At 32.0% G+C, this 17,527-nt stretch overlaps 1 protein-coding gene and 1 long non-coding RNA gene across 2 annotated transcripts; one reads left to right on the top strand and one right to left on the bottom strand.

Annotated features, from left to right (window-relative positions):
* The first annotated feature begins 1,303 nt into the window (after positions 1-1,303).
* Positions 1,304-3,314, top strand: LOC122722175 (AAA-ATPase ASD, mitochondrial-like). The gene has a single exon (XM_043952233.1). It carries the CDS (start codon positions 1,446-1,448, stop codon positions 2,973-2,975), a length of 1,530 nt encoding a protein of 509 aa, XP_043808168.1. The 5' UTR covers positions 1,304-1,445; the 3' UTR covers positions 2,976-3,314.
* A 2,146-nt stretch (positions 3,315-5,460) lies between these two features.
* Positions 5,461-6,271, bottom strand: LOC110627072. Its single transcript, XR_002489826.2, has 2 exons — positions 6,032-6,271; positions 5,461-5,880 (listed from the first exon to the last, which is right to left on the bottom strand). It is a non-coding gene; the product is annotated as an uncharacterized LOC110627072 (long non-coding RNA).
* Between the last annotated feature and the right edge of the window lie 11,256 nt (positions 6,272-17,527).

The raw sequence follows: 17,527 nt of genomic DNA on the forward strand, positions 1-17,527 counted from the left end.
ATATCCCTCCATTTGAATTTTTTCTTTTGGTTAGAATTTTCAACTCCGTTGAAAGAGTTTAATTCAAATCGTGTTTACAGTAAAACATAATGAGAGTAAACTATAAAATAATAAAATTTATTTTAATTCTATTTAATCGAGTTACGTCCAACTTCATTTAAATAAAAAATAAATTAAATAATAAGAATTGTGTACGTTTTTTTTTTTTTTGATTTTGAGGACGGGTTGGTGGTTGGGTAATAAAAATCAAATAATGGTCGGTCCAAAACCCTTACAAAATTAGAACACACTGCAAAAGAACTCCAAAAAAAATATTTTAAAACAAATTATATTATTTAATATAAGAATATTATAACATATTTAAATATTAAGGGAATAAAAAAATAACAACTATATAATTAAATTAAATTCATAATAATGTAAAAATGTTATTAAAATTTTTAATTATAAAGTTTATACATATGATTAGTAATTTTTATTAATAATATATTTAACTTTTTTTAATAATATATAAAATATGCTACTCCGTTTATTTTTGAAAAATAACTGCATAAAATATTTCTTGTAAAAGGTATTTTGTAATGAAATAATTTATTTTTTATTATTTAATTTTAATTTAAAAAATAAAATTTATTAATAAATTTATATATAAAAATTTTAACAAATATAAAAACAATAAAACAAATGAGAAAATTTATAACTTCTTTCATAAGAAATTAATTTGTAACAAAATTAATAACAATCAGTAATATATAGAATTTACTTAAATACTTGATGATAGAAAAATGGGGGATGGAGAAGGAGGAAGAAAAGATAGAAGAAAAAGTGAGAAAGGAGAGGAGATATGCATTTTAGCTGTGTTAGTTTGTGAAATTTATTTTAAATTTTGTTGAATTAAATTTCTGTAACTAAGTTTTTTTTTAACTAAACCTATAACATATATATTTTAATTAAAGTTCCATTTATTTACAGAAAATAAATTATATTTAAAAAATACTTTTTATAAAAATTATTTTTAATAAAATAATTTATTTTTTATTATTTAATTTTAATTTTAAAAATAAAATACATTAATAAATTTATATAAAGAGAGATTTTAATAAAAATATTTAAAATATAAAAAATAATTTTTTAAGAAAATATTATTTTTTAAAAAATAATTTAATTTTTTAATTAATAAAATATTTTTTATTGACTTGATTCAAATATCTAACCGTGTGAAAGAGCTCAAGTTTTATAACATTTTTATTTTAGGATAAGAAAAGTCAAATGAAATATAAAAAGCAAAGTGATCAGCTCACCGTCTCCAAAAGTAATTGGAAGCTGGAAAGACTTTACGAGGAAATTTCTCACCAAGCCAAACTTACGCTATTCTCATATTTCTCCACTCTATATTCTCATCTCAGGCCTTGAGTTCTAAGCAAAACATTTCAACTCCCCAGAAAATGAGCATGACAGAGATGTGGACTCAGCTGGGTTCAGCAATTGCTGGCCTAATGTTTGTATGGGCTATGTATGAACGATACTTCCCTTATCAACTTCAAGAATACGTTGAGAGATATTGTCAGAAGCTTGTGGCTCTTGTCTCCCCTTATTTCCAAATCGTCTTCGATGAGTACACTGGTGAAGATCTCAAGCGCAGCGAGGTCTACGCTGCCATTCAGAGCTACCTTAGCGCCAACTCCTCCATGCGGGCCAAGAGGCTCAAGGCGGACGTTGTCAAAGATAGCCACTCTGTGCTTCTCACCATGGACGACCATGAGGAAATTACTGATGATTTCAATGGGATTAAGGTCTGGTGGACTTCAATAAAGAATAAACCCAATAAACAATCTTTTTCTTTCTATCCTGAATTGGATGAGAGAAGATATTTCAAGCTTGCAGTCCATAGACGTTATAGAGAAATCATCGTCAAGTCTTATATAGATCATGTAATTAAAGAAGGAAAGGCTGTTGCTGTCAAGAATCGGCAAAGAAAACTCTACACCAATAATCCCAGTGATAATTGGTATGGATGGAAAGCTACCAAGTGGAGCCATGTGGTGTTTGAGCATCCTGCAAGTTTCGATACTTTGGCAATGGCAACAAAGGAGAAGGAAGAAATCATGAAAGATCTTGTCAAGTTCAGCAAGGGGAAAAGCTATTATGCTAAGATTGGGAAGGCATGGAAGCGTGGTTATCTCCTTTATGGTCCTCCAGGAACTGGGAAATCAACTATGATAGCTGCCATGGCTAATTTCTTGAACTATGATGTCTATGATCTTGAGTTGACCACAGTCAAGGACAATAGTGAGCTCAGGAAGCTATTGATTGACACGACAAGCAAGTCTATCATCGTTATTGAAGATATTGATTGCTCTCTGGATCTTACAGGTCAGAGAAAACCAAAGAAGGAGAAAGAGGAAGATAAAGATGGAGAAGGGAAAGATCCAATTTCCAAGAAGAAAAAGGAGGAAGAAGCTGAAAACAAGAAAATCAGTAAGGTAACTTTATCTGGGCTTTTGAATTTTATTGATGGAATTTGGTCAGCTTGTGGAGGAGAAAAAATCATTGTGTTCACTACAAATTATGTGGAAAAGCTTGATCCTGCTTTGATCAGAAGGGGAAGGATGGATAAGCATATAGAAATGTCTTACTGTTGCTTTGAAGCATTTAAGGTTTTAGCTCAGAATTATCTGGATGTCGAATCCCATGAACTGTTTGCAAAGATTCAAAACTTGTTGGAGGAAACGAAGATGACACCAGCAGATGTTGCTGAGAATTTGATGCCAAAGTCAGAAGATGAAGACGAAGAGAGCTGTCTGAAGAAATTGATTGCTGCTCTAGAGGAGGCCAAGGAAGAGGAAGCAAGAAAGAAGTCTGAGGAAGAAGCAAAGTTGAAAGCGGAGCAAGAGAAAGAGAAAGAGAAAGAGAAAGCTACTGAGGAGGAAGAAAAGGAAAAAGGAAATGGCAAACTCAAAGAGAACGGCTTCTGAATGAGAAGAAAATTGTTGGATTTTCTTCTACAAATTAAAAGATAAACAGTTTGATAAAATGAAGTTAATTTGAAATATTAATATTCATAGTCTGTAGACCTTGATTGCAACAATATTTGGTCCTTATTGATGTTTTTATCATAATTTTCTTTGGAACATTTCTGAAACAATTAACTCCTTCCTGCCTTTTCTGCTGAAGAATAATTCTGATGAGTCTGAGATCCTCACGTATGCATCAATTTTAAGAATTTCTTTGGAACTGTTGCTGTTGAATGGTGATAGATTTTGTTTTGGTTTGTTCCATTTGTAAATTGTAATTGCTTTATTTCGTTTGTCCTCTGACGATTGGCTCCTGTGGTTCCTTTTCTCAAAGCTAAGAATGATGGAGATGAGAATTTCCTCAAGCCATACGGAAAATGTTTTTTAAAAAATATTTTTCACATTTCTTTTATTAATTTTGAAATAAAAGTTATTCTTCTTTTAGTTATTTTTTAAATTTTAATAATTTTACTGACATTATTATATACAAATTTATTATTATTTTTTATTTTTTAAATTACAACTAAATAATAAAAAATAATTTATTTATTTATTTAAAAAATCTTTCTCATATGCATAAAAATTGGAACTTTTGTAATTCACAAGTGATTAGACTATTCAAATTTATTCAAACGTATTTGGCAATAAAAATGTTGAAACACTTGGTGTTTTTATTTTAAGTCAAACATATCCTTATAATCCTGCAATTTTATATTAATTCATTAAATATTTAAACTAAAATTATAACCTATTAAATTTATAATTTTTAAAAATTATTACTAAATCATTTGGATTAATAATTTTGAATCAAATAAAATATAGATCTAAAAGTTATTTAAATCAATTTTAATCGTACTATTATAATTGATATTAGAATCAATTTATGTTAGAAAAATGGTGCGGAATTAGTAATGATGCGAAATTAGCTGCCTCCGATGGAAAGGCTGCTCGTGAGATAAAGTGAAACCACCCGATATATTAGCAAATTACAATACTTAGAGTTTGATCTTAACTTGATAATTTTACTCAATTTAGCACAACACAACATAGTTGAGATGAGAGCGTCGCAAATTTGAGTTGTGCAAACTGTAATACTCTGTCCCACATCGAAAAAATATAAAATTAATATAGGTTATATAATAGTTAGCTTAAAATTATTAAATAATTTGTATTAAACATTTTATATTAAGTGAAAAGTAGATCTAAAAATTATTTAAATTAGTTTAACTAAACTATTATAACGGACAATTAGCATTCCTCTCATCTTTCCTATCTATCACATTTTGCTTGTAGTGAAAATACATGTCTTTGACCATTGTGTAAAAGGAATGTTCATCAACTAGTCATACATTCTAGTCTTTCTTGGGTTTCAACACATTCGTTATAGAAAATTTCTTTTTGAAATCTAGAAATAGGTATATATAGCAGAATCTATGATAAGTATTTGGAAAGAATTCTCTCACGGTAAAAATTAAACCTTACATTAAATGTCAACAGTAAAATAATGATGTATAATATATAATTACATAAATAAATATTTGACAGGAATGTACAATTATATGTAAAAAGAAATTTCAATTTTCTATGCATTCAGATTTCACAAAGGCAAAAGTCAAAGGAAGTACTTCTTTATTCCCATCAATCACAATACATATTGAAAAGACCTCTTTATAGAGACCCTCAATAAAGGCCTACATCTCTTAAGCGAATCATCTTTAATTACTTCAAATGAGATAAACGACCTCTTAAATAAAGGCTCTAGTTAAAAGTTTGTACATCTCTATATCTCTATATAATTGACCAATATAACCGCTCGATTCAAATAATTTTTAAATTTATTTTTTATTAAACGTAAAATAATTAAATCAAATTATTTAATAATTTTTTAGCCAACTAATATATATTAGCTACCAAATCCCTCCACTAATGAGGTAGGAAAGCGTTCTCATAACCAACCTCACTTACATGACAAATAGACACTAAATATTTTCATCTCTTAATTTCTTTACTTAAAAAATTCATTGTCTAGTATATGTATCAGTCCATCACAAGTTGATCATACAACTATAAAATTTTTTAGTATAAACTTTTTTTTTCTATTAAACCCAAGTCACATCCTATTAAAAGATTCTTTATAATTTTTTTTTTGTTGAATATTAATACTCTTACCAAATTCTTCTCTTTCTATTCTCCTTTCTTCTCTTAAGTTTTTTTTTTCTTTTTTCTATGTAGCCGCCTTTGAACCTTTTTGCTAGAAGGGAAAATATTTATTGATTAAATTGGGAGAAAGATCAAAGCCCATGGGTTAAGATATAGAAAAATGCCAGTGGCTGAAAAAAAAAAAAAAACTAGCAAAGATCCTAACAGATCCACAAAGGAGAGCCTATACCCATTACAGTAAGACCCTAGGATCTATGGAGGATCCGACTCTACTATCGACCCAGTGTTGAGATCCAATTCAAGCAAGCATAGTATTGCCCCACACAATGATCTATAAAAACTAGAGAACCAAGTATTACTTGTCTGGAGGACCACTATAGAGCATATATGGAGAAAAGAGAGACATGCAAAGCCAAAAATAATAAAAAAAGTACAAACTTATCTAGACAAAACACCAACATTTAGTAGAAAACCAGCATCTATAAACTCATCACAAGCATTCAAGAAAGCTCGTAAAATATGGAGTCAAAATCCAAAGAGGCAAGCATACAGTTCTTGACTTCTTACTCTCATATAGACTTTTAAGGGACCAATGCCTTCACTTGGACAGCGGAGATACCCCCAAGATACCATCCTTAGCTCCCCTTGAACCTCCTAGAAGAGATGATGCCAAAGTCGGTACTAGCACACTAAGCAACCTCATAGACTGGCGAGGCAGAAACCAACACATCAAGGAAGAAAACAACGCAACAGGCCAATATGCAACATCCTCTTTATTAGCTTAAGCTCGCTAAAAAACAAAAGAAACAAAAAGAATATATACATCAACAAGACGAAAAGGGAGAGTATACACTTACATTGGACTAGGAGAAGACTTGCTCTACTCAGAGGGGCAGGGGAGGCCAATTAACGGCAAGAAAAAGGATCTGAAATCTTAAGGAGAAAAGGGAGAGGGGAGAGGTTGAGAGATTTTTCTCTCTCTATCAAAGTAGAGAGTGAACAACCACCTCTGAATTTATCATCGATGACTTTCACCTTTTTATTTTATTCATCCAATATTTGGTATTCTCCCAACATTTTTAGGTATTTTTTGTATAATCTTATTTTATCTCTCTACCGAAATTTTATGATGGCTTACTTATTAAATAAGTTTTTTGATAGTTCAAATGCAATATAAATAATTATATTTTACAAGTTTAAAGTTGAATAATTATATTTTATAAAATTATTTATTAAACGGTTACGCCTCGTAAAATTTAAATGTTAAAAATTAAAGACAAAAAGATTAAGCCACTAATTGACTTTTTATATATAGACAATAGACTACATTATGTATTTGGCCAATCTAAAATTTGTAAGAGAAATAAATTACTTATTTTTTTTTAAATTATACATATATAAATAAAATATAAATATATATATTTAAATTTTAATAGAAAAACAATTAATATAAGATTATATGATATGTTGTTATTGGATTCAGTTCCATTTAATTTTAAAAATAAATTATCAACTAAATTTTGCTTTTGACTAAAATGCATGTCTTAACTACAGTTGGAAGGTATGTTCATCAATTAATGGTATTTGGTCTGTTTTTAGATTTCAACACATTCATATAAAGCCAAAATTCATATGAATATGATGATTTACAACGCTTCCAAAAATCATCCCTCAGTTGCATTCTAGAAAATTTCTTCTTGAAATTTAAGTATATCAAATAATTTATACATATATTTAAACACTTTACCAACTTTACTTGCAGAAAAATACTAAATATTTTCATTTTCTAATTTTTTTATGTGAAAATTCATATAAAATTTTATAATATATATAAACTAATGTTTTTTTTTTTAAATTAAAACCCAAGTCACGTTCCACTAAAAATTATAAGTATGGATAGTGATTTGTTTATAAAATAATAATTATAGCTTACAGAAGATTTATTTTCCATTCAAAATAAATATGAAACGGTTATTAAAAAAAAGTAGTCTCCTTTGATCAGATTAACTCTAAACTGAAATTTTTATTTTTTTTATGTTTGTATTTTTTATTAAAAAAATATAATTTACTTATTGTATCTATTTATGAAGGACCTATCAAATTTTATATAAAATATTGTAATTACATATTAATTTTTCTCCTTAAAAAAATACCATAATTATTTTCAAAATTTGTTCATGATCTAAAGAGTTGTGGATGACAAAATAATTCAAAGACTATTGCAAAATGACTTTTGAAAATGTCTTGTATAAGCTAATAATTAAAAATAATAATTCAGAGACTAGTTTGGGTCTTTGCTTTTCTGCTACCAGTCTGTGGAGTCATCAACCACGTTCTCTTGTCTGTTGAAAAATCGAGAATTTATAAAATAACTCCTCGCTGACGTCCATCATCTCACGTAAGAAACTTGTCTCACCCAATGGCAACCTGCAACGTGGCTCTGGACCAACACTGCCTTTCATTAGCGGACAAAAAACAAAAAGAAGAAATGAACGTGACGTGAAGGCTCTTTTTTCCTTTTTGTTTAAGTCGAAGCTGACGTGAAGGTTCGTTGATGGTTCTGTGCAAGGTCACCATCTATTCCATTCAAATTCAAATAATCAATAAAATCTAATTGAATTGAATTAGAAAATGAGTTCTTATTAGTATAATTTTATTTTCTTTTCAATTCTATATTCATTTTCAAAAGTTTTAATTATATTAATTCGATTTTAATTAAAAAGTTTTTGCAAAATTAAATTAAACTGAATAGTTAATTTTCTATGAATGAATATATGATTTATGTTGTTTTTTAATTCTATACTTTTCAATTTAAAGTTTTTTTCTTTATATTTTATTATTATTATTATTATGTAAAAATCAAAATTAAAATATTTAAATTAAATTTTGAAACACTAAACACAATGTTAGGGTTGGAATATGAAAATTTTTATTGCGATGTGGTTTATCTTTTACCCCATCTTTTGAAAAATAATTAAAGATATGTATTTAGTTGATTAAAATATATATACTACTAATTAACATATATAACATAATAATGATAAAATATTATCAATAAATTTATAGTTAATTATTAAATTAAAATTAATCAAAATTATTAATAAAAAATTCAAAAAATTAAAATTATTAACAAAAAACTAAAAGCATTAATATCAAAATAATTGGGTTTCATATGTTCTGGTAAATATATAAATATATTGACCACGTTGAATTCATTAATTAAAAATATTTTTTTTAATTAAAAGATTTTATAAATAGGGTAAATGAGTGTCATTAAAATTATTTAATTTTATAATAAGTTAGAAAAAAAAATAACTGTTTAAAGTAGAAAAAAAAATTACTATTTGAGAAATTGATTTTAAAAATAAACTAAAAAAGAATAAAATAATATAATTAAAATGGTAGAATAAATAATTAGATTAAAAATTCTTGAAGGTAATTAAAATTAAAAGTTTTTTCAGTTGATCATCAATTAAAAGGATAATTGTGGTTATAGTATTCAAACAAGCGAATCTCACCATTTATTTCTTATAATTAAATTAATTTGCATAGCATTTAAATTAATTTTTAATTAATTAATAACTTCATTATGTAGATTTAATTAATTAACTGGTTTAACAGAGAGAAACTCAAACTTGATCAAAGTAAATTATTTAAATCAAATCAGTTAATTATTTAATATAAATAAATATGTTAATCGTTATTTATATTAATCTAATTAAATAATTATATATTTATTTAGATTAATTGAAAATATTTTTATTTCTAAGACGAAAACAATGAAAGTGGTATTTTTCAAAAATATGAATTAATTAAAAAAAATAAAATAAACAAAAATTAGAAATAAAATCTCACAATTTTAAATAAATTTCAATCTGATTTAACTTTCAACTGAATAATAAAAATTAGCTTCAAAGAGTCATAAAAAATTACAAAAAAATAAAAGAAAAAAAGAAGCAGAATTCGGCCAAGAGAAATAAAAAAAAGAGAGGGAATAATGAGAAGGGATATGAATTCTACTTCTGGGACAGTTTTTATATAGGATATTTCTAAATAAAAATATAATTATTCACAATTTAAAAAAAAAAAGTAAAATAAATCTATTACTCCTATGATAATTCTTATTTTGATCCTGATTTCATAGCGTTTGCATCTATCTGAAATAATTTTAAACTTTATACAGTTGAGAAAAATTGAAATTCTAGAATCAGTCCCTCGATTTAGGCTATAGCCTTGGGCAAGACTATATATTTCCATCAGAAAAAGGTCTAAAACAGTCTATTTTGATTTTTTTTTCTTCATTAAAACTAATTGTTTGCATCAAAATCATTGTAAAATCATGAAATTTAATATGATAAAAATGTTAAATTTTGCAACTCATCATATATAAAAATATTAAATTATAAGATTTTATTAAATAAAATATGTAAAAAAAAATTACAATAAAATAAATAGTACATAATTATAATTTTAATTAACTTTATATGAAAATATTGACTAAATTTTTGTATAAAATTCATAGAGTTAAAAAGTAAAAAATGTTAATCATAATTATGAAGTTTAAAAGTTGGATAATTATATTTTATAAAATTATATATTAAATAGTTATATTTTGTAAAATTCAGATATCAAAAGTTTACTATAAAAAAATTAGAGTGTTATCTGACTTATTTTTTATATAAAGTAATGTGCCTAGAAAACAGAGCCGTATTTTTATTGATTAAACCTGCAAGAAAGATAATGTGAGGTGGTTGGTATCTACGGCAGCTACTCTAACATTTAAATCAATGAACTGGAGAATAGGACAAACGCAAGAAATTATTTAGAACTCAAGAGTAGTTATGTAAGAATTATGTACCTATGTCTCTATGATCGTTCGCTTTTATACTATAAGAAGATGGAGTAAATATAGCATTTTCTGATAATTCGACGATGATATGACCGGTTTTAACTTGTCAAGGATCCTGTGATTACAGACGTAACAGGAGTTTGCTGGATTGTGCTTGCTAATAGTAACTTTATGTGAAGGCTCGACCTTTTCAAGGGAGGGCGAGACCTGATGAAGAACATGGTGTAACAGTGTTCAGGTCTTTTTTTTCCTTAGGTGGGACTGCGCATCCGTTTATCAGACTCTTGCCACGTGACCCTATTTTATGATGACAGCTCATGGCTCATTTTGAGCGACCGTTGTATTACATTAGAGGTCCCCCGCTGGTCTTCAATTCTTCAGATTTGAAGATGACAGTTTGTCTTCTCGATTTGGGATATGTGGCATGATTAGATTGGTCTTTCTTACTTCTGTCCATAAATGATGATTGCCTTATTTCTTGAGTCGTATTCAAAGCTTACTGGCTATGCCAATATAAAAACCCGTCTTCTCTAATTTTGCTTACAAATATGAAAGTTCTGACTGCTCCTCTTCTCCATTTACACTCTCTTGGTTCAAGGTATTTTCAGTTTGCTTTCCCTTTTATAGAAATGAATAGGGGTACTTTCTTTTCTTCTTCTTCTTTCGCTAATTGAAGTTCTGCCTTTGGCTCTTCTTTCGACGGCCCCGTTTTCACTTCTTTGGATAACCAAATCCATGTGGAGAATACCATCATAATCTACAAAGAGCAGCTGAAGGTGAATTTTCATGAAGGTGCGAAAGTAACCGAGAAGCATACTATTCAGTTTTGTATATTGGTTAAGTAGTGAAATTAGCCTGATTATATTAAACTTATGAAGGAGCTTTGTGCTGGGTATAGTGTTAGCCTCTTTAATGGTTTCCAGTACCGAGACTCTTGGAGAGTGGGTTGGATTGTGCAAAATTGATTCTGAGGTTTAGGTCAGAAGGGCAGTTGGAGAAATGGTTCCCTTCATAAGGTTTTATCTGGATAGACGACATCTTCCAGAAGGATGAGGACAAGCAAGAGGGAGAGGGACAAACTGAGGAAAACCCCACCGACCGAGTCTCTGCTAACAATGTAATAGATATAGAAAACACTGATGTAATATAGACTTGGGAAGAGGAAACTAAAGACCTCCTTCTTCCCATGTGATCTATTATAATGAAAAAATACATTTTGCATATCTCATCATTAATATCACTAGGTGTTTGTATGTTCCGTACTTGTCACGTACCCTCATCCAATCGTCACCAATAACAATTTAAATAATCTTTAAATAATTGGCTAAGGGTTATCAACCAACCAATCTAAGAACCTGGTGATCATTGTTTTTTGCCTAAAAAAATGAGCTAAGGCAGGTTCACTTAGTAGGGCCTAACACTCGGTTCGAGGCTATAAAATAATTTGTAGAATTTTTGTAAAATAGGATCAATACTTGGACATGTGGCTTGGCGAACTCCTGCCTTCTAAGCATGAAATACCTTAGAGAATTTTTGCAATATGAAACTTACACTCGATCGTGCATTTTGAGACTTGGTCATAAGAATCACCCTAACAACTTTAATCTCTAACTAACACCTTCGTCTTTCGGGAACTGGCACCCACAGGTTCGCCTATCGATTACTTCCCGTAGCCTAGCATAAGATTCTTTGTTTTGTGATACTAACACTCGTATTGTGGCTTGACGGAATCCACCTTGTAGCCTGACACGAATGTATTTTTTAGTGGGACTAATAGCCGGTCTTCTGGCTTGAAAAAACTTACCTTGTGGCCTGACATGAATACCTTGACTAGTGGGAGCAACACCCGGATATTGTGGCCTGGCGGAACCTGCCTTGTGGCCTAGCATGAATGCCTTTTTAAGTTGGACCAATGCTTGGATTATGGCCTGGCAGAACCCGCCTCATAGTCTGGCATAAATATCTTTTTTAGTGGGACCAATGCACAAATTGTGGTCTAGTAGAATCCACCTTATGGCCTGGCATAAGATGTTTTGATTGGTGGGACTAACGCTCGGATTATGGCCTGGTGGCACCTGCCTTGTAGCACTCAATGAGTGCTCCTTAATCTTTTTTTTTTTTTAAGAAGGCAATCTCATCGTTCCTTGTCACTGAAGAGCACAACATATGAAAAAATACCTCGTTAACTGTTATTGATAAAATTTTCTTAGATTACAAATATTCCAAGAGTGGGAAATGACTCAGCCATCTAACTTGGCCAGTTTATAGGACTCTGGGCGAATGACCTTCGAGACCCTAAATGGTCCTTTCTAGTTTTCTCTCAATTACCAAATCATGCATTACTATTGGTTACATTTATTCCTTTAGGGACTATGTCCCCGATATTAAGATCACGCGACCTGACTTTACTGTTAAACATTCTGGACATTTTATTTCTGTAAACTGCCATTCTGATCGTGACCTTTTCTCGTAAAAATTTGGCTTGATCCAAATTGAATTGTATTTCTTCGGAATTTCTTGAAATCTCATGGTATTGTGTTCTGAATCTATTTACTTGAATTTCCATAGGGATAACTGCCTTGACCCCATATACAAGAGAAAAGAGTGTTTTTGGCTATCCTTAGGGTTGTTCTGCATGCCTATAGTACGTGGGGCAATTCCTCAGGCCAGTTGCCTCTGGCTTGTCAAGTCTTTCTTTAGCCCTTGTAGAATAGTCCTGTTTGTAATCATTCCATGGGTCTGTGGGTGATAGGCCGAACTGAACCTTAAGACAATATCCCATTTTCTACAGAAATTTTTACACTTAGAGCTCACAAATTGAGTTTCATTGTCAATGATTACTACCTTTGGGATTCCAAACCGAGTGAATTTTTTTTGCTGACGAAGGAGATCACTTGTTGGGTGGTGATAGACTACACTGCCTCAGTTTTGGTCCACTTGCTAAAATGATCCACTACCACGATTATGAACTTTCTCGACCCGATTGCCTTCGGGAATGGGCCAAGGATGTTTATCCTCCACTAAAAGAAAAGACAGGGGCTTCCAATTGCTACTTGTATTTTTTTCGGGATCTTTGGGATGTTCGCATATATTTGACATCTTCGACACTTCTAGACAAGCTGCTTCGCATCTTGCATTATCATTAGCCAATAATACCCTTATCTAAATGCTTTTCGAGCGATCGTCTAAGCTCCTTCTGTTAGGAAATCCAGAGATTTACTGCAATCCAAATACGCAGCGAAAAAAATAAAAATCTTTGTTTTCCTTTTCGGGATCCGTGTGCTTCGTTTAATTCGAAAGGAAGGATAAGCTACTAACCTGTTAGACTCGACGAGAAGATACAATCCCAGACTCAAGGTGCTGCTTTTTCAACGAACACCCACTATAGTATTCACACGAACGTCTCATATCCTTCTGGAGTGCTAGCTCACTCTGATGGATAAGCTATGTGCTTTTTCCAATCTGCAGCTCAAAATGAATTCTCTCAAAAACGTCACTTCCACTTCGCAGAAGCGGTTTTTATTCGTTTTTAGTCTGTTGTTTTCCCACAACTCTTTTCGTGAAAGAGTTGTGTTCATAACCCACTATATCGATCTCGCAGATACTCAAATATCTTATGTGATAGAGTTGTGTTCATAACCAACTATCACAATATCACAAATACTCAAATATCTTATGTGATAGAGTCCTATATCTTATGTGATAGAGTCCTTTATCTGTAACAGTTACAGATAGACTGCAGATCCTTTTAAATATTATTATCTTATAATAATAAATAATTAATATTAATAATAATAACACTTTATTATTATTAATTATATTAATGGGATTTGGGCTTTTAGCCCATTAATATGACATAGCACATCAACAGCGTTCTTTTATGTGTGACCCAATAGGCTCACATTAATTGGCAATAGGCCCAGTCCCACAAGACTCATAAATCATAAGCGGCCTCTAACAAGACATTATGACTACCCAATTAATATGAGGATCGATAGTCCGATAAAGCCTAATAAATAGATCATGTATTAATCCCTTTGTCACACGATATTTAGTTTGAACATAAGTCATGGTCAATGTCAAACTTATAATGTTCAAACTTATGATTTCTCGATCTCTAAGTAGACTGATAAAATCAAATGATATTGATCACACTATCAATTCATTTGAGCACGGCCATGCATTTCTCAGTCTCACTTATCGAGGGGCAGAAAAGATATCTCTCTCAAAGAGAGGGACAAATTCTATCTTGATTGTTCAATATCCTCTACATAATTTCTATTATACTCAATCATAACCTTTATGATTGTCCGATTAAAGACAATGTTTGGTTATATCAAAACATAACAGTCCTTATATTGGAAACTATGACAATCTCAAGTCAAAAGATTAAGACATAACTATTTTGAGATTCACTTATGACAATAATCCATGTAGTAATCTCAATGCGGGTCCATCCAATACTTTATTCTCTAACAAGTATCTGTGATTATTGAATTATATCAACATATACATAATCATCTCATGATTATCAATCAATAACCATACTAGTTATATTTTATTATTATCAACATAATAATAAGTAACCAGGGATGTTAATCATTATTATGTAACATGCAAATAAATAATAATGATAGTAAAAACCTTTGTTATTAATAACCAAAACGACATACAAAAAGGTCCAAGATAATGGCCTAGGGGAAATACACTAACAATCTCCCACTTGCACTAGGTCTAATCATACAAATATCTAATACCTATAGACCTAGTGTGCTGATCATACTTGACCTGTGAGAGAGGCTTGGTCAGTGGATCTGCAATGTTGTCATTTGTGTCTACTTTGCATATTTAGATATCTCCTCTATCAATGATCTCTCGAATGAGATGATATCGCCTAAGTATATGCTTAGATCTCTGATGAGATCTGGGCTCCTTTGCCTGTGCTATGGCACCATTGTTATCACAATAAAGGTTCATTGGATTTGCAATGCTGGGAACTACTCCCAACTCTGTGATGAATTTCTTTAACCATACTGCCTCTTTAGCTGCGTCTGATGCTGCTATGTACTCAGCTTCTGTTGTAGAAAATCTGCTACAGTGCTATGCTTAGAACTTTTCCAACTAACAGCTCCACTATTTAAAGTGAATACAAATCCTGACTGCGATCTGAAGTCATCTATGTCGGTTTGGAAACTAGCATCTGTGTAACCTTTTATAACTAGCTCGTCTGTAACGACCCGAAAACCGGACCACTACTGGCGCTAAGATTCAAATCGATTTAAGGTCGCCAGAACCCGTAGCAAGCCTAACATACATCCTGTACATCTGATAAAAATCCATACATGATCATACATTTTCATAAAAACTTTAAACTTTTCATATACCAAGCTTGACCTATGCATGCACTAAAACTGTATACATAAAACCCCTTACTGGAGCCCTCATCAAATGCTCCAGTTGGGTCAACATCTCATATGTCAAGCCTGGTTCAACATATATCATCATTAAAAACATTTCCATAAAGATCATGTACAACAGGGATTTACAACCAACATTAGGGTCAAGCACAATACTAATCCTCATTACATTATTGTACAATACCTTACATTACATTTTATTTCATGTCCACTACTAGTCTATTACATATACAATGCCTTTACCCTTGCTGACTTCTTATGCTATCTCTGACCCTGCAACCTGGGAGTTAAGGGAAAGGGGTAAGCTACTAAAGCCCAGTGAGTAGAACGGTAAAACAATTTTAATACATATGCTTTTATGAAATGCATCACATCATAAACAATTCACATCAAGGATAGATTTGTCGCCAATAACCCTCTACGGGCCTCAGTGGACTTCCTCTTAAACATGACGTAACATAACATATCCAATGTACCAGGGGCGTAGAATGGGCCTCTCTGGTCTTTCTCTCACATCGTGCTAGGGGCGTAGAATGGGCCTTACTGGACTTTCATACCATATCATAACATATCATATCGAGGGCTAGTGGGTTATCCAATATCCATCCACATCAACATCAAATTATGCAATGCATCATATTCGTGAATTCTAATGTAAAACAACCTAGTACATATCATGGCATTCGTGATGCATGAACGTGCTAAAAATTTCATTTACTTTAAAACATAGTTCAGTTCTACTCACCTCTGGCTGACTCTGCAACAGCTAACACTGCTGGCCTCCTCGGTTCCTCGGGTCCGATCCTACACAGGTGGACTTAAATGAGGGACCAAACAAACTCTAACATGACTCTAAACATCTCCCCAAAAACCCCCTAAAATATCATAAAACATGCATGCAGAACAAGTAAGGGAAGGCTGGGCAGGGGACTTTTGGCGGCAGGTTTGGCGGCCGAAGGTCCCTCCAGATCCGAAAGTCAGGCACTTTCAGGGGCAAGGTTCGGCGGCCGAAAGTCCTCTACAGATCCGAAAGTCCAAACCTTCGGGGGCAGGTTCGGCGGCCGAAACTCCCCTCCAGAGCTAAAAGTCTAAACTTTCAGGGGCGAGCTTAGGCGGCCAAAACTGCCTCCTCTGGCAGGTTCGGCGGCTGAACCTTGCTTCGGCGGCCGAACCTGGATCCTCCTGGGTGGCAGAACCTGATTCTGCCATCCCACATTCAGCCATCCCAACTTTCCAACATGCATTCAACTATTCTAAAATATGCATAAATACTTATTCAAGCATATAGGGGCATAAAACTAGCCTAAACCCCAACAAACATCAACATAGTATCACATTTATCATTAAACTAACATAAACATCAACATAGTATCACATTTATCATTAAACTAACATAAACCCTAACATTTAATAACTAACCTAAACATGCATTAAACACCCTTAAAACCCCTCAAAGCTTACTTAAAACATAAAAGAAGGTGGGGATCTACGCTTATGTAATACCCGGCTAGACTCTGGTATCGGAATTCCTACCGTCCGGTGGAATCTCGGATGTCGGAGACCTCTAGAAGGGTAAAGCCATGTTTTTATGAAATTTTTTAATGTATTTTATGGTTTTAAACAAGAAAGGAAATTGAGTTTTAAAAGAAAAAGACCAAGGAGACATTTCCAGGTTCGGCCGCCGAACCTCAAGTTCGGCCGCCGAACATGGGATGGTTTAGGGGGGCAATTAGGCTTCCGAAAGTTTCAAAGGTTCGGCCGCCGAACCTCATGTTCGGTCGCCGAACTTGCATGAGTTTTGGAGGCACCTTAGGCTGCCGAAAGGTGGTCTGCCAGCCCCTATATAAGAGCTCCATGGCCGAAACGGGCAAGTTTTCTCCCCATTTTCGGCCACGGTGAGTTCATGCTCTCCTATGGTTATTTTCAATGTTTTTCCTTCTGATCTTTCATGATTTAACAAGCTTTATGTTGATTTGAAGATATTTGAACAAAAGAGCGAGTTTTGGAAGCTTGGAGACCAAAGAGTTGAGATCTCTCCCATCTCCAAGTTGGATCGTCTCTCCTCTCGTTCTTCAAGAGGTAAGAGT

Source organism: Manihot esculenta, chromosome 17 (genome assembly GCF_001659605.2).
Source record: "Manihot esculenta cultivar AM560-2 chromosome 17, M.esculenta_v8, whole genome shotgun sequence".
NCBI classification, from domain to species: domain Eukaryota; kingdom Viridiplantae; phylum Streptophyta; class Magnoliopsida; order Malpighiales; family Euphorbiaceae; genus Manihot; species Manihot esculenta.

Excerpts from the sequence above, each read along its gene's own strand:
- LOC122722175 (XM_043952233.1), top strand. The coding sequence starts at position 1,446 with ATGAGCATGACAGAGATGTGGACTCAGCTGGGTTCAGCAATTGCTGGC.